This window comes from Lates calcarifer, linkage group LG19 (assembly GCF_001640805.2).
Source record: "Lates calcarifer isolate ASB-BC8 linkage group LG19, TLL_Latcal_v3, whole genome shotgun sequence".
NCBI classification, from domain to species: Eukaryota; Metazoa; Chordata; class Actinopteri; family Centropomidae; genus Lates; species Lates calcarifer.
The window spans coordinates 22,547,093-22,567,749 of record NC_066851.1 but is presented as its reverse complement, the minus strand read 5'-3'; the positions used below and the strand labels follow the sequence as shown (position 1 = coordinate 22,567,749).

The window sequence follows — 20,657 nt, the reverse complement described above, 5'->3', positions numbered from 1 at the left end:
AGAATTAGAGTAGAGCTTAGGGATCACTCTGACACTGAAGTCTGAGTCTGCAGTCTACTGTGACTAAATGAATCATCAGGGATATCTTAAGTTTTGGCTTGGAAACTACAAATTCAATCACAGCAAGCCTCATAAGTCATAAACTGGAGTTTGCAAGGAATTTAAAAGATGTGGGAGTCTACAGAGTACGGAGCCTCTATAAAAGAAAAACACAATCAAGTTGCAGTTTGAAAAATGTAAGATGCAGAAGTCAGGATTTCTCAGCCTTTGCTGCACCGTTATTTCTTTAATCTGTCATTTGAGAGTCCCCGATTAATCAGTACACATTATGGAATCAGTAACAAATCCCTGGAGTAACCTTTCACAAAAAATGCCAATCATCCTCTGGCTCCAGCTTAGTAAATGTGAAGATTGCTGTTTTATGTAATTGTAAATTTAATATATTTGAGTTTGGGACTGTCGGTCGGACAAAACGACATCTGAATAACACCTTGGGTTTAGGAGATTGTGAGAGGCATTTCTCGCTATTTTTGTTGGCATATAGATGCAAAATAATTGGCATATTAATCGATAATGAGATTAACTAGCAGCTGCACACATCTACATAATAGATATCTGAGCTGATTCAGAGAGCAACAAAATCTTGAAATGTCAGTGTAGTAAAAGAAAAAGAGGGTGAAGTTAAGCTCTGTACCTATAGCCGGGGCATTGATGCACAGTTCTCTGGCCAGGACAAGAAAAGTTCTTCCCAAGATGTAGACGTTCACCTGTTGGACGAGAGAAACATGTTGATGTTGAAGTTAAAATACTAGAGAGTAAAGCATGTGTCAAACAAAAACCTTGTGCTGCCAGTTAAGTCTGACTTTCTAACTGGATTTGGGTGGTTAACATGATCCTGCATGTCCTAAGTGAGTTTGAGTGCAGGAGCCATTAAACCCATTCAAAACCACTCAGAGAATTACAGTAGAGCTTGAGCATCGGTCTGAAATTAAGACCTCACAAGATGCAGGAGGGGCATGGCTGAGGATGACTGGTCTGTCTGAGAGAGAAAAACAGACTGTTAGGATATGATCTAAGGCCATTGCGTCATGTTAAGTGTCCAGGTTACATAATCGACCCAAAGGTTGTAGAACATTTTATTTCAATACGAGTGATTAAAAGCTGATCTCTGCTGCTATTTGAAAGGGATTTTTTCAGGTTTTGTACGGTCACTCGACCTCGCAGCTCTGTCGATTCATTTCTAATCTACCTTCAGATGATTTCTTGTATCTAAATGACAAGTCTGACCAGTACACAAGTGTGTTTCCATTGACATTTCATTCACTGCCAGAATCTTAAAAACATGACTTTTCAGTTATTTTTAGTGAATTTCACTTCAGCTCGTTGAGGCAACCTGATAACCTTCCCATATCTGAGAGGAGGAGGTGACCGATTTATCTGCACATCACTATTTTTATCACCTAAAGGGTGACCTTTTACAGACATGTCCAACGGCAATGGTTCCTCCGAGAACACCAGCACCAGCAAAAAGACAAAGGGTTATTTTGAGCAGAAAGAGCTTAAAATGTGACAGATACTGGATTAAAAAAATCACTGGCCTAAAAGGAGAACTCGTTATGGTTGATTATTGAAGTTGTTAAGTCTCTTAAGACTTCTGCAAACATGAAAAATAAGATTTCAGCTTACATTAATGTTTGTATTATTGAAAATTTCAGGTACTATTTTGATTGCCCAAAATCCGTCAAGTACCAAAAGTTTGCATTAAATGCTTCGTGAGGTTTCGTTTACGTAGTCTTCTAGCTGGTTATATGATTTTGGTCAGAACTTATTACGGTCATAACCCAATTTTATAATATTTTATTTTGGTAAAGTTCCAGCATGACTGCTTTTGTCAAGTTTAGGGGGCGAAGAAATGCCGTAAATGAGGAACCAAAACCACAGCAAGGAACCAATTCTACAAGACAAAGAATAAAGAGTAGAGATGTTGTGATTCTCCAAATCCACCATTCAAGTTTGGATCTTTTTGTTTTGTTTTGTTTTGTTTTTGTGCCCAATGAGGTCTGCAATCAGGTTATTATTCATCATGATCAATCGATCATGATTCAACAAAAATAGTCACGTGACAGCTTGCCATGACTTTAAATAGAATGATGATCAATGGTGTGTACATTTTCTGATCAGAGAAGCACAGTATCCCACAGCAGAGGTTCATAATAAGAAAAGTTCTCTTGAGTTGAAGGCAAGTTCAGAACTGATGAAGCCTTTCGGACAAGAGGTGAAACATCTTCAAGAAACCTTCAAGAAAAGTCCAGTTACCTTCAACTCTAGCACCTAAGACTACTGTGATCTGGATGACTGAGAACCTATACAGACATAAGAAATAATGTTCTGCCACCAACAGATGGCCGGAGTAACGTGCCTGCTTTCTGAGATCTGATAACACGTTGGGGATTGGAGGATCTAAGGAGTTCGGCCAAGCAAGAAGGTGCTAATCCTTGACTAGTTTTGTTGGCAGGAAGAAGCCCTTTGTAGTTTTATTTGGATTAAACAGGAGACCACTGGACGGAGGACAGAATCAGTGTTTGTGTTCAAACCTTTGGGTTCTAGTAAGAACTCTCGCAGCTGCATTTTGGACGAGTTGTTGAGGCTGCAGAGTGGAAGACCTCTGAAGAACGTGTTACCAAAGAACAAAGCTACTTTAATGATGTTGTTGATATTTTTTCAGCCCAATAATCATGATTTTGTCTTTGTTTAGGTGGGGGGAAATTCTGTGACTATCAAGATATAACCGTAGTTAAACAATGATCGAGAATTCTCACAATAAATTTGACAGAAATCACACAAGATAAACCTTCAATCTAGTTTACTGACTTTCTGGAACAGGATCTGACGAGGCAGTTAAACTAGGCTGAGCAGCAGGCTGGAAACCTGCTTTAGTGGAGGATTTTTGAGGGGCAAAGTAGACCGGGTAGGTGGTGGATGAGGGCCAGTGTCATCAGGGTTATCACGCTGGCACCTCCCATCACAGATGTTTCATTGTATTTCACCCACAACACCTCCAGAAGGCTCGGCAGTAAATTCTGTCATCCACCCCTCAGTCCTCCCCCCAAAACTCCATCTGAAAGGATCTAATGACGAATTATGCTGAATAGCAAAGCCACAAGGCCACACATCTATCATCATCTTCAGAAATTAACAGCAATACAGCCCAGAATTAAGTTTCTGAGGGGCTTCGGGCTGAAATCTGAAGCAGAAGGCAGTGAAAGCTGGAGGATCAGGTCGTGAACTCAGGTCAGATCTCTGCCATTCCTTCAGACCGACTCTCCAGACCTCCAGGGGCTGAGGGTTTTTTTTTTCCCAGAGCAGACAGACGGACTCTCGCTCTCGGTCCCCTCTGGAGTCGGGCAGGGACGCAGATGCTCCTCTGCTATTCTGGGAAGTGGATTCCAGCGAGGAATTTATACACAAAAACAGAAAGAGTGAAGGAGGAGGAGGAAGTGGAACAAGTGCGGTCACTTTTAAGCTCTTGAAGTTTAACGGCTGTATGATTATAGCTAAAACAAGGATGATTGTTAGCCTCAAGGAACTCTGGAACAAAATCAACATCTTTGCTTGTTTCATCTGCAGCATTTTAAAGATGCGAGAATCAATATTTCTGCATTACCACAGATTTAATCACTGAACTCAGCAGTTTCCCCTCAGCTCTAAGGAACGTTTTGGCATCTTTCAGCTCATTGTTTTGGTTTTACAGGCCATTAATTTACTGTTTTAGTTCAGTCTCAGCATCGTAAAGTGTGAAAAATAAGAGCCAAAAGAACACCAACTGCGTCTCTTAACTTCATTCGTTTAATTTAAAAAATTGATTTTAAGGTTGCAAGTGATTTAATGCAGTTTTCCACTGTTTTTTTTTCCATCTGAAAACTTTTCCTCTCTGGTCAGCGTGACTAAACACTGAGCTCAAGCCTTCAAATTAAAATTAATCACAGCTTTGAACTGCCAGCGGTGGAGGTGCTTGTAAGAAGAAACGGAGAGACCCGAGGAGAAAATAATCCCCTCTCTCCTTCCCGGCACTAAGTGAAACTTTCCGGGTCGAGGGTCAAGAAAAACACTGAGTGGACACTTGATACTTGACGGCCGAGTCTCAACAGGTGGAGGCAGTGACTAAGACTTTAAGGAGGGAAAGATTTCAATCAAAAGGATTCCTGATTGGACTGGTCTAACCGAGGGCAGCTCTGGTGATATTAGTCAGCAGCAACAAGTCTAGAAACAGAACCAAACAGCAGCTGGTCTGTAAGTCTTCAGCTGCACACAGTGAAAAAGTGGCTGATATCTGATGAAGATCTGCTGGGGTCAAAACTCTGGCTGTTGAGTTAAGAAGTTTCAGAGCTATAACCCAGTGAGTAAATACTGCTCCTCTGCTGCCCCACATCTGGATGAAACATAGAACAGATGTGCACAGAATCCACTTTGACTGAATCTGAATCCTAATAAACGTCCAAAAAGTGCGTCTCGGTTTGGTTTATAACAGATGTAAGTAACAAAAGAGTATGAATGAATGAATTTAAAACTAAAAGTCAAAGAATGACAACCTAAGAACTTAAACTCAAGTTCGTCTGTCAGACAGAATACATATTAGTGTTTTATAAGCTGCTAATTGGCCATAAAAAGGACAGAGGAGATAAAAGATAAAATAAACGATTAGCTAAAAGAAAATCAATATTTTATCAACCTGAAACTAGCAGAACACCACTTTATCCACCTAATGTAGTCATAAATTGGGGAAATTCACTTATAATGGAAAAATCTTTTGCAAAATCGAGTATGAAAGTTTATTTGTGACGCAAAATATCAGTAACTCAAGGTTCACGCCTACTGAAAGGTTTTTTTTGGTCCAATTTGCAAAATGATTTCATCTAAGGAGATTCCTGCACACTGTCCCAAGCTTTAAATAAAATATTTATTCCCAGAAAATGTTTGAATCGGCCCAAAACCTTCCTCAGTTTCTTTGTGACCTGAGGAGACCCTCCCCCCCGGACACCTGTTGTTTATAACTCTGAGCTTACATCACATCAGAGGTGGATAACAGCTGATATTTAAAGTCAGTATTGATCCAGCCGCTGATCAATAATACCCTTTCTCTACTTGAGCAGCTTAGTGACAATAGGATGAGGCTGACAAAGCTCCCCATTCATCCAAACAATGCAGGAAAAGACCAAGTGGTCTGGGTGTGGATCCATAAAAGAAGTGATTGGTGCAGCCGCAGCAGCCTGAAATGTTGGGCATTAATAACCCCACCCACCCAAAATCCACTTCAAATCCACACCCAGCCTCTACATGCCGGGGTGCAGGCAGCGGGGGGGAGGGGCGGCCGGCTCCTCCAGGACAGCTGGGTGCATAAAAATAAAAGCCCCTGACCAGCTGTGACTCTGAGAAATCTCCCACCACCACCCGCACCACCACCACACCCCTGACTCACTGTGAATCGGCTGCCATTAACTATGCAGACAAATGGAGGGGTTTCTAAATTTATACGCACGCACACACGACTCAGGTTTAATTACATGGGCGAAAGTCTGAATGCAAGATGACTGCAGGGGCGAGTGGTTAGGGCAGAGATGCATTATGGGAGTCGTGGTGAGAGGTAGGAGTGTGTATTTAAGTGGCTGCTGCAACAGGGTGGGCATCAAAGGAAATTTTAAAAAAAGCTTTCTTTAAAGTTCATTTACGTTTTCTGAATGTTTTTACAATCCAATTCTCAGATTTCTTTAATGAAACAATGAAAATAAAATTAAAAATCTGCTGTGTTTTAATTATATTTGCAACATTTAGTCGACTAATTGACTTAAAGAATTTATCTGCAACTATTCAGATAATCAAGTCATCATTTAAGTCAGTTTCCAAACATAAAACTTCCTATTTATGCTTTTAATCAGACAAAATAACACACTGCAAATTATAAGGGACATTTTTCACTATTTGCTCATGTCTTATAAACTAAATAACTCACTGATTAATCAAGAAAAACTGGCAGCTTTAATCAGTTTTGTGAATGATGATTAATTGTAGCTCTGATGTTCTGATGTGACTGTAGTCTGGACACTTACCTGCAGGAGGTCACTGAGATCCAGCAGCATGTCTGACAAAAACAGGTTAAGGCAACTAAACCAAGAGAGTTGACAATAATTTGTCATGACTGTGACTCTGCTTTAAGAAAATATAGCTTGTGCACATTTTCTTTGATGGTTTCAAACTCAAATCAGTGAACTTTATTGTCATTCGAGACATAAATATAACTAAGAACAGAACACAGGCTCTAATCTGACAGCATGTGAGTGCCTGAACAGTAACAGCAGATTCAATTACTTCACAATAATCCAGTAACATCATGTGTAGTGTTGTGTATAATATCTTAGCAGGTGTGTCATGTGGTTCAGGAAGCTGTTTCCTTGTGTTCTAAATATTTTCAGTGCAGACCTGCTCAGTGCTGATTAAAATAAAATCAGGGAAATATGTTGAGCTCAGGCAGCTGTGTCAGTAAATCTCCTGAGATCCTGAAAACATCACCTCTGACCAGACGACGACTCTAAATACAGACGGACCTGCCGCCTCACAATAAACACACAAACACACACACACACACACACATGTCTGCCTCCGCAGCCTCTGGACAACCTCAGCGACCGAGCGGCCCCAGCTCGGACACACTGGTCTCCGTGGCGACTGGGTCTCTGTGGCGACAGGTGCACCTGTCTCCAGGGCGGATTAGTGGCGGGGCTTCCTCTGAAAAAAAGGCCTCACAATGGAATTAGCAGCAGCGCAGATGAAATGGAAAAGATAATCCCAGCACACGCCGTCTGGAGATTATAGACGACCGCCTTAATCAGGAAAATAAACGACAGCAGGTCCTTCAACACATCTGGGTCCATGGAGGAGAGGGAAAAAATCTACTTACATCTTATTTGGTGCCACAGGAAGGGCGGGGGGAAGGACGATACAAGATGACTCACTTATTTAAAAATCCACAGACGGGTGAAGTGGTCACATGTGGACACATATGTTCAGGTAATTTCAGTTTCTAACTTTTTGATAATAAAATGCATTTGTCCTTTTCCTGTTCCGACATAATAATACCATCATGCACAAAGCCAGGTGCATAAAGACAGTTTTAAAAGGTTTTCAAACCTTTGGGATGAAGCAGAACACCGACCGAGAGCCAGGCCTTATTGGCAAACATCAGTGTTTTACCTCACTAATGCTCTTGTGCCTGAATGGGAGCTAATCCCTGCAGCCAGGTTCTAAAATCTGGTGGAAAGCCTGAAAACAGAAGAGTGGAGGCTGTTAAAGCAGCAGATTAATGCCCCACGGTTTTGCAATTAAGTGCTCGACCAAATACGGCAGGAAATCTACTGCAGCGCAGGACAGGTAAAGGCTGCAGTTCCTCCAGAATAAAAGCTCTGAGGGTTTAAGGAACTGGAGTTCAGGCCTCGCTTCAAACAAAGTGCTTGGTGCGTCTGACACTTACTGGGTTTGTGATGGACGATCACATCTGCTCTGAGCGGCACAATGGCCAGCTGTGGGGCGGGGCTGTAAAGATAGGTAGATAGATAGGTCTGAACCCTCTAAAGCAGACGGCCTTAAAACACACAGGACATTAGGTAGGTTCAAGAGCACTGACGGAGGAAAACACCACACACTAACAGATTCACCACCAACAACCAGAGTCTGGACTCTCAGACGGTCAAACGCGGCTTTAGAGTAACCAAACATGGCGGACGACGACGTCTCTTGTTTGTTGTGTTTCCTTGTTCTGTTCCATGTGACAATCCACAGAGAGCATGCTCAGCTTTCCTCAACACAACAGGATTTTTGATCAGAAATATTGAACAGGTTAAATATTTATCGGAGCAGCTCAGATCACTGTGAACACACCTCACACCACAGGAGAATCTGCCAAGATAATCTTTAGGACCATCTGATAATCAGGCCTTTGATGACTTAAGAGGTAATTTTAGGAGAGACTGACACTAACATCAACAAGTTTCTTCATATATACTGCTGCATATGGACGTCCCGGCATTTTGTTCTGATTTGATTGTTTCAATTGGTGCATGAAGGCAAAAACAGAAGTTTTCTCTTGAAGAGGAAGAAGGAAGAGGAAAAGGGGGAAACAAGGTCAGAGAGAAAAAGATGGATACAAAGAGGAGGAGCTCAGAGGAGATGAACGATCTGTCTCCAGTCTAAAAACAGAAGTATGATCCAGATCCTGGTCCTCTTCTGTGTGGCTGAGTCGTTAACTTAAAGTCCAGATTAGACGAATGTTTCCTTTTTCACTCTGCTCTCCTTCTCCCTCCGTCTTTGTCCTGATTCTCCCCTGCGACAACATTACAGACTCACCCAGCTGTGGAAAAGGAAGTGAGCGGAGCTATTTTTACCCCGGCCTCACTCCTCCAAACATGAACAAACAGACAGGCCTGCACTGACGAACACACACAAACACACACACAAAAGCCCAGTAAACAATGCAGCAGGAAGGCATTACACCCTCCTGGCCTCTCTTTCATTAGGCAAACCTATCCGGGCCGTCCTGTGCTGCCGTTACATAACACAATCATCCTCGGAGGCGAAGTGAGTCAGAAGTAAACCAACGCCGGCACGCCGAGCACAAAAACCAAAGAGCTGCCCTGCTTATGAAAAAAGGATGAACCTAAAAGTCCCATTATCCCGACAATGACACATCACCCTCAGCTTCAATAAGCTGCCGTTTGCAGATTATGAAACATTAAGAAAGGCAGTGACGGGCTCAGGTCAGAGGTAACCTGCAGACTCGGTTTAAGATGCAGGTTTGCAACTTTGCCTCCACTAACACTGCACTTCTGCTCGGCTGTTACAGCGAGCGAGCACGCAGGAAACACCGCTCTGTTCAATCATGGAAGCTGTTCTTTGATCAGGTTTCCTCCCCACTTTTCAACATTTAATTAGACGGACACACACCCAGTCCACTCGCAGGGCGAGGGATAAACTGCTGACTGTACTTCCAGCAGGGACGAGTATTTTAATTACTCATTTAAGTCGATTAGTTGTGACATTATTGTTAACACACGTTCCCTCCCCCCAAACCAAAATAATGTTCCGGTCACCTGATCACCTGACATTTTCAGCCGACTACTTTCTTAAAGTTTCAAGTCACGTTACCATCACTTGGTTGTGTGTGTCCTTCTCATGTTTTTAGTAAAGATACGTGGCGTTCCCTCGGTGCGGCAGACCAGGTAGAGACAGGCGGCGATGACGTGCGACGCCTTGCGGCCGCGGGTCAGGTGTTTTGTCAGCGCCATCTTGTAGAAATTGAAGGCCGTGTCCAGACAGTGCTGGTTCATCTGCAGCTGGTGGCCCAGAGTGTTGATGTGCTGTTTGGCTGCAGACACACACACACACACACACACACACAGGCATGACAGGTTAAAGAAACACTATAATAAAACACTTAAATCATTAATACAGAGACAGCAAAAGGAAAGACACAGCGGCCTGTAATTACGTAGACTGAGTGTAACTGTACGCAAACAAGCAAGCACGAGGATTCCATTACACACACGTGCAAATGTACACACATAACTACGTCCTTACACGCCATCTTTAGACACACACACACACACACACCCACACACACACTGAACGGACCAGTTCAGAGGTAACGACAGGTGGAGACTCAAGATAAAAGTGTTTATAATTACTGCCGCAGAGCTGCAGGGTGTGTGTGTGTGTGCGTGTGCGTGTGTGCATGAGTTCATGACCTCGGATGATCTCAACATGTTGAGTACCCTCACACTCACACACACACACACACAACCAGATGTGTGCGACCTCCTGAACTGAGTGTGATGTCTGGGAATGTGAGCGGCTCTGAGCTCATCGAGTCTCATCATGATGTTCAGTTTAACACAGAGAGATATGAAACCAGCAGCAACTCAACATCACCCACACACACCCACACACACACACACACACACACACACACACACACAATTACTCCAAACCATGTCTGTTTCTCAGTTTCCTGTTCTGAACCAGTCTTTTGTCCGTCCAGTCAGACATCAGCCAGCACTTTGGTGAAAGCTTGTTAAAAAAAAAAAAAAAACAATTTCAGCATTATCCAAAAAGTAAAGATGAGATTCTCTGGATCAAATAGTTGCCCCATCAGTTGTTGTCTTGGAGTTGTGTGTCAAAAAGAATCAAAACATTTTTTTCTACATTAATTTAAACACTAACATTCAGGATACAAACAGGCGCAGCTCAGTCGCGCCTTTGAGGAGAAACAGAAGACAAGAAAATAGAAAAAATATAGAAAATTACTTCTATTACAACAACTTGCTGAAACTAGAATCACCACCTCACCTCCGTCAACCAGTGAAGTTGCAGCAACTATGGTCACAAACTCCCCTCCTGTTCTTGGCGTTGAATAACGACCAGAAAAGTGTTTCTGCAGAACATTATGAGCTCACAGTGACCTTGACCTTTGACCTTTGACCACCCAATTGTAATCAGTTCATCCTTAAGTCCAAGTGATTATTGGTGCCAAATTTGAAGAAATTCCCTCAAAGCGTTCCTGAGATATTGACCGAAATTCGTCACAGACTTCATTAATTTAGTGGATTTTGAGAGACTACAAGATCATTTTATCTAGTCGTTGTTCTTGGTCTCCCTGGATACTAAAACTACAGCTAACAGTAAAAATGATGAGGATGTTTTATGGTTTATGTGAATGACTTCTTCAGCTCTGACACTGAACGCTGCTCAGTTTCCTGATATGAAAATGTCAAGCTGTAAATCACTTCGCTCGCTCCAGCGTCTCTTCAAAGAAAACTGGCCTTGTAGCCTCCATTAGAGACACAACAGAGGACATGTGCTACATTTATACATAAAATCCACAAACTCAAAAAAGCAGGAAACCATCAAACACAAACTGAGCAAACACCTGGAGGCGATTCACAACTTTATAAAAATATAGAAATATAATAACACAAGCTAAAAAGGATGTTTTGCATTTGTTGCTTTGGTCGGTGCATTTTAAACACGACAGTTAATTTCTACTGATTCCCACCAAGTCTGTGTCACAGATAATAAGTAGGGCAGAGGCTGTAGAGAACTCCTCTTCCTTGGTTTTTTAAAAAAAACATAAAAATAAAGAACTTAAGTTTCCTGCCCTTTACACGACTCTTCAGCTCAAACCTCTAAACAGCAGCTGATTCCTTCACAGGCCCTGAGCGCTTTAAAATCACTGTAAACCGTGGCCTCTTGGGGCTTTAATAACACCTCATAACATTTACATGAACAGAAACTGGGACACCTCGAAGCTCAGTGGTATTTTACACATCCACAGGATCTGAGGAAACTATCCAGGGAGCTTTTTACACAAGAACCTGCACACACCTGGATTAAAAACCAGGTAAGTCATGAGCTGTGTGAACAGGGGTGTGAATATTATCATCAGGATATCACTCATTAAAAGACAAGCTGTCAGTTTCAATACTACACTCCACTATGAGAAAGACCTGTTTTATAAAGCCATGTTCAAAGCCACCAGACTCCATTGACAAAAACAGGAATTTTACCAAGCAGAGCACAGGAGCTGCTGGTCTACTCCTGCCTCCATCTGTTTGTTTGTTTGTGTTATTATTGTTTGGTACTTTACTTTAATAAAGGATCTGAATAGTTCTTCCACACTGAAAGTTGCACAATAACAAAAACAAACTAACAGACAGAGGCAGCATTAGACCAGAAACTCAAGCATTCTGCTGGCTAAAATTCCTGTTTTTGTCAGTGGAGTCTGGCAGTGATGCATAGAGATGTTTCTGGTTAAACAAAAAGGATCTTACTCTTTGATTAAAGGCTCTGTCTCTGTAGGAATCCTCTCCATAACGCTGTCAGACATTTATAACAACAATTTTAGTGAGTAGCGGATGAGCCTAGCTTAGCATAAACTGTCCACAGCTCAAAAATACACCAGCACCTCCACACATGCACCCTTTGTAGTCGTGTCCACCTGAGGCCTGTACTACGAAGCGAGGTTACTGGCAGGGTAACTTCAGGAGTAACTTAGTGACGTCAGGTGTAACTTCCAGATTAACCCGTGCTACTAAAGCTGGATAGGTTTTCGTCCAATTATCACTCTGCTTTTAACCTCTTGATAAAATATCTGCCTGTCTCACGTCCAGTTGTTCCACCTCCTTCACCAGTTTGTGTCTTACTTTGCTCCGTAAAGCTGCAGAGCTGCTGATAATTATGCATCGATGCATTCATACACCTTCCAGCTTCATATGTAGATTTAAGGGAATCAGACTCTCAGTTTTTTCACTGCGGCTCCACTTTGTGATTCAGATTGTATGTTTTCACACAGAAAATCTTGCCTGCAGCAGTTTTTAAAACTACATTAAAATTCTAGTCATCACGCCTACACTGCAGCGTGCTGTGGACCCATACATGAGGGACTGGTGATACATTACTGCCCGACTCAAATACACAAATACAAGAGGAGGAGGCAGGGTTTGTGCTCCCAGACATGAATCAGTCGGCGGTGAGACGGAGGAGGCGCAGACGGCCGCTGGGGGAAGTTTGTGGAGGACAGAAAAAAGAAGGAGAAGAAGAAGAAGAGCTGCTCCTCTCAGAGACGCCTGCAGACTCACAAAGCCATAGACGCCATAAATCTCCCTACAGACCTAACACACACAGAGCATGACAAAGCTATTCCACCAGCTACACACACATAAAAACTCGCCTACACAGACTTAAAGGAATAGTTCAACATTTCTTTAAGATTATCAAAAATCCACTGTACGCTACAGACTTTATAACCCTTTACAAGTATATTTTTCTGATATGTAAACATATTAAAACCAGACTGTCTCTCTTTGAAGGACAGGGACGTCTTGGCTGCAAAGGTCAACAGGAAAACTTTCCATTCTCTCAGACGAGTTAATGGTTAAAACAGTGGAGTCAACTGTTGAGAAAGGGTGGAGGCATTTTACAATAAAGTGGCTAAAAGCTCTGTAGCATCATTCATCCTCTACGTCTACAAGAATTCAACTAATTTTCCGATACATAGCTGATTAGGCTCAAACATTTTAGGCAATTACACTTTAATCAACTGTAGCCGGTTCATAAAAATTCACCATTAGCATAACAAGCTCCATATGTCTGAATAAAACATACCTGCTGTCGATTAAAGCAACATTATGCAGCTACTCCACCTTGAAATAACAGCTTCAAAATCATTTTGATGGTACACTGACTTGTAATAAGAAGAGTGAAGCTCCTGTCATTCCCGCTCTGCTCCCTGAACAACAAGCTCGGCAGTTCTTTCTTTGATTAATTTTATGTTTATGTTCTGTGCGTGAGCTGTAATTACAACTCGTACCTGCAGAGGCCGCTGTTGTCACTGCTTATTAAACGTTACATAATGTTGTGTTAAGAGGCGACGGTGAGCTACAGGGTGTCCACATGTACGGACTCAAAAGCTAGAAAAACAATAGAGAACAAGAATCACATTGCATTCTGGGTAGTTGCCGCCATTTTGTTGTTCACGCAGAACCAAAACAAAGACAGACAGTGACACATGGACGAAGACCCTAAAGAACAGAGACCTGAGCTCTTGGTCCTGCTTTCAAGTCAGAAACCAGAAAAGCAAAAGCCTAGTCTACTTGCACTTGTGTGAACAAAGGGCCCATAATGCATTGCGTTGCTGACGTGAACAGACCCTGCTAGCTACATGATAGCAGGCAGCAGGTTGATGGCATTTCAAGTGTTTGAAGTTTGCTGTTCCGAATGTTTTCGTTGTTGTTCCTCCACAGCTTACATCGGACTTACAGGTGGGTTTTTGAACTTTGAACAGAGCCAGGTGAGCTTTGTCTCTCTGTTTACAGTCTTTATGCTAAGCTAAGCTAAGCTAAGTTAAGCTAAGCATCTCCTGGCCTCTCCCTGAAGCTCAAACTGTTCCTTTAAGCAGCGTGTGACAGTGATATGACCCCATTAACACACACACATGCAATCAGACAGCTTGGCAAAAACATCCCAAACAAAACACACACACACACAGAATTACAAAACTTTTTTCCCCTCACACACACACACACAGAATATAAGAGAAGTATTCCCCAATCCTCTTCCTCATATCTTCTCACACACACTGTGACTAAACTAATCCCCTCTCCACACACACACACTCCTGTATCTACACACTCTTCATTACTCAGCGTCTGCTGCAGGCTGACAGCTCTCTGAGTCTGCGGCTCCGCATTGCTGAAACATCGTCAGCTGAGCAGACGGTCGTCGCCGCGGTAACCAGCTGCTCGCCATCGTACTGCTCGAGCTCTGGCTCTGTGCCCGACAGCCTGTCAACCCTCAGCAGAGCGTTGTGTCTTTTTCTGCAAGGTGTTGTGCTGTGTTGTGTGTTTTTTTTTTGAAGATGTTTAAAATAAAATTGTCAGCGTCAGGTCCGGGGCCCCCCTCAGGCTCCCTCCTGGGGCCCCAGACGAATGAGGAATGATTCAGCTTTAGAGCCTGACATATATATATATATACACATAGAGAGGGCCAATGTTTTCAGCTGACACTGGCTCAAAAATATCCCACAAACAGAGAGGAAAGAAGCATGTCTCACCCCAATAAAGCTGCAACAATTAGTAGATTAATAATTTAGTTGAATCAGCAGCTGTTTTGATCATTAATTAATCCTCTCAAATTAAATGATTTGCTGCTTTTCGTCCTGAGTATTTGGGGGATTTGGACTTTGTCAGTTGGCATTTTAAAGACATCACCTGCTGGTTTTTGGCATTTTTCCAGACTAAATGATTAATCTACTAATTATTTTCTTGGTTAATCAGTGACTGAAAATGATCATTAGTTGCAGCCCAGGACAAAATCTACCCTTTGCTTTTCAAGTGAATTACAGCAATTTCTCCAAACAGTGCAGCCTTCCTGTTGAACTGTCATTATCCAGATGAGAGAAGCTCTGAATTTAAATGAGCTCTTCTGGGGTGTTTTAAAAGAAAAGTTAAACGTTTTAGCATCTACACTTATTTCTTCAGAGAAGAAGTGCGAATGCAAGAGAAGATTGATACCACTCTCATGTCTGTGTGATTCGAGAGGCGGTTACATTAGCTTAGCATAAATATGAGGCAGGGTGGAAACAGACTCCGTACAAAGCCTCGCAGCACCTTTAAAATATGTTGTGTCTTTTTGTTTTGTTTGGACTTTTAGGAAAAAGTGTTGAACGGGACAAGGTGAGCACATCCTGAGTCAGCGCTGTAAACTGCAGTGGGTCCACACAGACTGAAAACATTCACGTCACAGTTTACGAGACTGTTGCGAATCATCTACCCGACTTTTTTAACCTATTAGTCTTTTTGTGACTTGATTTCCACAAAACAGACATTTTACACATCACGCAGCTCAAACCGAACCATGTACAACAAATAAACACTTTACACAAACAAACATTTACGCATTACTTAGAAAAGGCGCAACAGCAAAAATCAACCTTAGGATTCTGATAATCAATACTGGATCATTCAAATAAAAATCACAATAAATCAGAAAACTATTTACAATATTTTTATCCAGCCCTGTCGTTAAATTTCCTCCGCTGCTGTTTCCAAGGTCAAAACTGAATTTTGTATTTATATTCTGATGTGTATTTATTATATTCTTATAGTTCATCTCTCAAAGCTTTATTCTCAATTCAGATCTTCAGGACAGAGTGTCCACGCTGGTATTTGCACGTGTTCAGATCAGATTTGTGTGTCCAGACATCACTAACATATCTGGATGGGTTGCTGTGGTAACGACGCAGGCGTAGCTACGTTGGCGACGCAGCTTTCCGATGCGGAAGAATAAAAACCGGAGGGTCCCTCATCTCGTTTCTCCTCAAAGACCGTTCTAACCATCTGTTCTCGTTTTCCTCCATAGAGCTAAACAAGTCTATCTCAAAAGCAGTGAAGAAAAAAACAAGCAGCTGTGACTTTAAGAAGCAGAAATGAGAGGAGCTCTTTGAACAAACAGGATAAAAAGATTCAAGGTAAATCTCTGAAAATGTTGAAAAGCCTTTAATTACTCTGCTGTTGCATCAGATGAGGTTTAAAACACCAACGTGTTGCTGCACAGCGGATTCAGAGGAGAACCTCTGCACGCGACATGAAACAAGATTAAATCAAATGTTTAAATCCACATTATCTAAAACAAGCTGAATATGAAGAAGATATGAGGACATTTTCCTGCAGCTTCTATAAAATCCACATCACTGCCTGAAAGCTAAAAAAGTTCTCTGAAGTCGTCTTTATCATTTTGTCTTGATGCTCAACAACTCAAAACAAAAACTTCTGGCTTATCAGAAGAAGAAAGAGACAAAACACACACACTTCCTGTTTTCTAAAAACAGAAAACCTCCATCATGAAGATCTCACAGCTCAAAACAGATTTAAACTTATTTCACTTGTCACCATGAAAAAGAACAAACAGCTGTTTAAATGTGCAGCAGATGCTCTTACAGACTTTAATGTTGGTGTGTGGCGCCCCCTGCTGGTCACTCACCTTTCTGCAGCGTCTGAGCTCGGGACTCCCTCCCTGTGAAGTGCACATCTCCAAAGGAGGGATGTTTAGCTCCAGCTGGAGACACAGAGGAGAGATGCCATTAAAAGGGGGATGAGACAGGAATAAACCTACAAATCTGTAGCAATAAGAACAGTTTGATGTCTTATACACATCAGAGAAACTATTTATTTGTAGGAGAATTACATTTTTGTGCAGTTACCTCCCAAACTTGTTAACCTGAATTCAACAGAAAATAAAAGTAACTCAGCATTTATTTTCAATATTAATTAATTTTCCAATTAAATGATATTTTACTCTATAAATCAACTGTTTAGCCTTTAAAAAGGAAAAAAAAGTTAAATATCCACTACCATTTTACACACAAAAAACAAAAATATTTAATTGACTTTTTAAAAAAAGCAAATCAGCACTTTTCAGAAGTTGCTTGAAAAAATAACATCAATAGTTGCAGATTAATTTTCTTAACCAGTTGTTAAAGCTACAAAAAGTAGATTCTTCTCCCTTGTGTCATTTCTTCAAACCTTTAATATGAAATAATTTATTAATTTTTTATCTTTACCTTTCAGCCTTTTAAAGTTCCTCTGGTTTTATCTCATATCTACCCTACAAAAGACCAAAATACCCTGAACATGCACCACACGAATGAATTGAATTGAATGAATGAACTGCATTGTAATACAACAGCACCATCTACTGGACAGTTAATGAACTACACCACAGAAAATAAAATCAGAGCAGCAGAAGTCACCTTGTGCAGACTCAGCAGGAGTAAAAAGTCGTGCAGACTAAAGGTCAGAGATAATCTGGAGGTAAATGTTACACACAGAGATAAGCAGCTGTGTAACAACACACACACACTAACTCAGAAAACCATTATATAAGAAGCACGCTGTTCCTGAACACCAAACATCCAACTGACAAGAGGAAACTCACCATTTTGTTTTGGTTTTATGATTCAGTGACTTTATGAATCATCACGTGAAACTGAGACCATTCACTTTCTGAAGGACTTAAAATGTACCAGGATTTTATTGCTTCAGAAAGCAACTCAAAAAACATACATTTCTTATTTCGGAAAAGTAAAAAAGAAAAACAGAAAATACACTTTCAAATATGGTTTGCATTTTTTATTCATGTTTCTTTTTACCTCCACCATGGAGGTGATGTTTTTCAGTCTGTTTGTGTCTCGTATTGAAGCAATTTGTACCAAATTTGGTGGAATGAAGGGGTTTGGACCAAAGAAGAGCCCATCCAATTTTGGTGCAGATCCTGGAATTTTTCTAATTTTTCTTTAAACTTGACGTCAACTTTCTATCTAGGTCACTTCTCACTCAACTGTCATACAATCCAAACAGAATACATGTTTTTACTGACAGTCAAAATGTGTGAATATTCTGGTCTTTGCCCTTACTCCAAAAGAAAGTATTCCTACTGAGCTGTTTACATGGCTGGTAAAAATGAATATTCCTGTTTAAATACAGCAGTGCGTAGACTTCTCCTAAAACCTGATATGAGCAGATGCAGTTTTCTTTCCACAGGTGAATCATCCTCACCTTCTGCAGAGACGAATTGCCCGACAGCCAGCGACCCTCCGCCTCCCGTCTCTACGAACTCCACCTCGGACACGATGATGTTGTCCTCCAGCACGGAGCCGCAGCCCATACAGACCGCATCACCACGCGCCTGGTCCACATCGATGTCCGAGCTGCCGCAGTTCTTACACACCTTGGAGCTCATGGCGTCGCTTGGTAAGCCTCGAGGCCTGGCGTGAAAAGATGGACAGGTCAGGTTTGAAATCAAAACCTCAGCATTTACACAGAGAGGCTGTGTGTGTATTACTGTGTATTTCTGTGACACTTTTATTAGCACGTTCCTATGGAAAATGATCTTACACCTTTTACACTGGTACTTCCTCTGAGGGTTTGGGGGTTTTAGAGAGGAGACTACAGAGCAGATGCTACATTGAGTCGCTATCGGAAAGTAACGAGACAGGCTGGAGCTAGCTGGTTAGCATGCTAACTTCAGTAGAAGATAGAAGTTAACATTGCCTTAGAAGTTAACATACCTTTTTGTCATTATTTCTGACACTTTATAAAACAAAAATATATCAATTAATCAGGAAAACATGCAGCAGATTAGTCTATAATGATTATTAGTTGCAGACCTTTAGAAAATACACACTGACAAAACAACGGTTTACAAAGAAACTCTAAGAATGAAAGTGCAAAGTGCTGAGTGCCTAAGTGTTTATGTACATATCGCACCGCTCTCTTCTGCATTAAGATTTAGCATTAGCGTCGAGCAGCTTGATAGAGGTTAGAACAAATGAAGCTTTAAGCATGCACAGAAATAATCCAAGAATTACATCACAGGAATAGAGAGGTCAGATTTTATTATTATAATTGTTTTTCTACCTCAGATTATCCACATGTTCTGACCATAAAGAAAAGTTTAAAACCACAGTTAACCATCTGGATTCTTCAACTTTCACTCAGGAGCAAAAACCAACCTTTAAACCTAAAAGAAATAATGATTTGACCTTTATCCAGTTAATTATATAATATCAATATCAACTGTTGTGGCTGTTTTTATTGTGATAAGAGTTTTTCCAGCTCTAACCTGTTTAAGCATCTTGATGTAAATAGATTGCCCTACAGGTGCCCACATGGACAATTTTCTTTGCTGAAAAAAGATAACCTGTGCACAGGTGCTCAATAAGGGGCCCAACAACAAATGTTTGCCCCTGAGGCCCCCCCGTGTGTTTACCCGGCCCTGACCATGTGTGTGTGAAGACCTGCTGAACTCGTTTACATGGCTGTAGGGGGACATTAACTTCGGTTAAAGGGTGTCTCTTCCAACACAGGTTTTTTTTCCATTAGCAGTTATCATCATCATCACGTGCAGTAGATGCAGCCTCCTGCAGTGATTGTGCAGAACTTCACCGGCTAGCTACGTGGCACTGCTCAGCACCCGGCGGCTAACTCAGCGTTTTCCTCCTCTCTGTCTACATGTTGAGTCCTTCGCGGGGTTAAACTGACTCTGAAAGCTCTGAATTGTCGCACTTCTTCCCCCTCTACATTAAGTTAATTTACACATTGTGTGTGTTTTGAGCAGTTAGCCGGTTGAGCAGCTGCTGTCTCACATGGAGCTGTTGACAGCTGACTGGAAAAGCTAACGGAGCGCTGCTAACCGGCAAAACCGACTCCAACAAACAACTTTAACACACAACTACAGGCTGTAATGAGGCTAGGTTTAATTAGACAGACTCCTAGGAGGTTTAACACACATGTAATGAGAGCATGTGTTGACAGTGGACGTACCTTCAGCCCGGTGGAGTCCGACAGTAGCCGCCTGCAGCCACGCTGAGTCGCGTGTCAGCCTCCTCACCGCACACCTGTGCGTGTTTCCTGCGGTAACTCTGATTTTCCAGGTGTTCCTCGGTGACTGACAGACTTATTTCATTGTGTCTGTGCTGTGTGCAGAGGAAACAGCAGCGTGACAGCCCTCACAGGTTCGCTAAATGCTGTAATAGCGGCGCAATCCTCCGCACAACACACCCAACATGTGCGTTTGATGCTAGGGAGACCCGGGCGAGACCAACGCAGCCCGGAGGGGTGGAGCGGTGTCAGGATAATGATTAATTTAAATCATCTTTTACTGTGGGTGAGTTTTGCGGAAACATAAGGTGGTAATGTGTTTAAGTTTAATGCTGGATGTTATAAAAATGTTAAAAATCGGCATGTTAGTATGTAAGGAGTTAACACCGGCAGAGGAATCCCCTGCTTAGGTAATGGCGCTTCTTACGTCCCTGCTTTTAAATGGACAGGAGAGTGGAATAGAAATGGGGAGAAAAATAAAATAAAATGTTACATATTTGTCTTTCTCTCACTTTATTTCACTCCCTGTGCTTGTGTTCCACTTATTTGTTGCATAAACTGTGTTGTTACCCACAGGAAAATCTACACATTGTCATTCTCAACTAGGACTACTCAGTGTTTATTCATTTAAATATTTAAATCACTCCCTGATTAATACTTTCATAAAGAACAAACTAT

At 41.7% G+C, this 20,657-nt stretch overlaps 2 protein-coding genes across 7 annotated transcripts in view; both read right to left on the bottom strand.

Moving 5' to 3' along the window:
* Positions 1-20,204, bottom strand: part of LOC108902040 (transcription factor IIIB 90 kDa subunit) — a 123,244-nt gene extending 103,040 nt beyond the window's left edge. Inside the window, exons 1-6 of one of the 5 annotated variants that reach the window (XM_051078033.1) lie at positions 19,923-20,204; positions 18,156-18,364; positions 16,582-16,656; positions 9,239-9,412; positions 6,105-6,136; positions 695-767 (exon numbers count right to left, since the gene is read on the bottom strand). In XM_051078033.1, the coding sequence (XP_050933990.1) occupies positions 695-767; positions 6,105-6,136; positions 9,239-9,412; positions 16,582-16,656; positions 18,156-18,339 (538 nt within the window). In that variant the 5' untranslated portion in view covers positions 18,340-18,364; positions 19,923-20,204. The remainder of the gene's footprint in view (positions 1-694; positions 768-6,104; positions 6,137-9,238; positions 9,413-16,581; positions 16,657-18,155; positions 18,365-19,922) is intronic. The other 4 variants (XM_051078036.1, XM_051078035.1, XM_051078037.1 and 1 more) reach the window with 4 other exon arrangements.
* LOC108891404 (nuclear factor 7, brain) overlaps positions 1-20,657 on the bottom strand; it is a 247,963-nt gene that overhangs the window by 218,796 nt on the left and 8,510 nt on the right. The gene's annotated exons all lie outside the window — the stretch shown is intronic.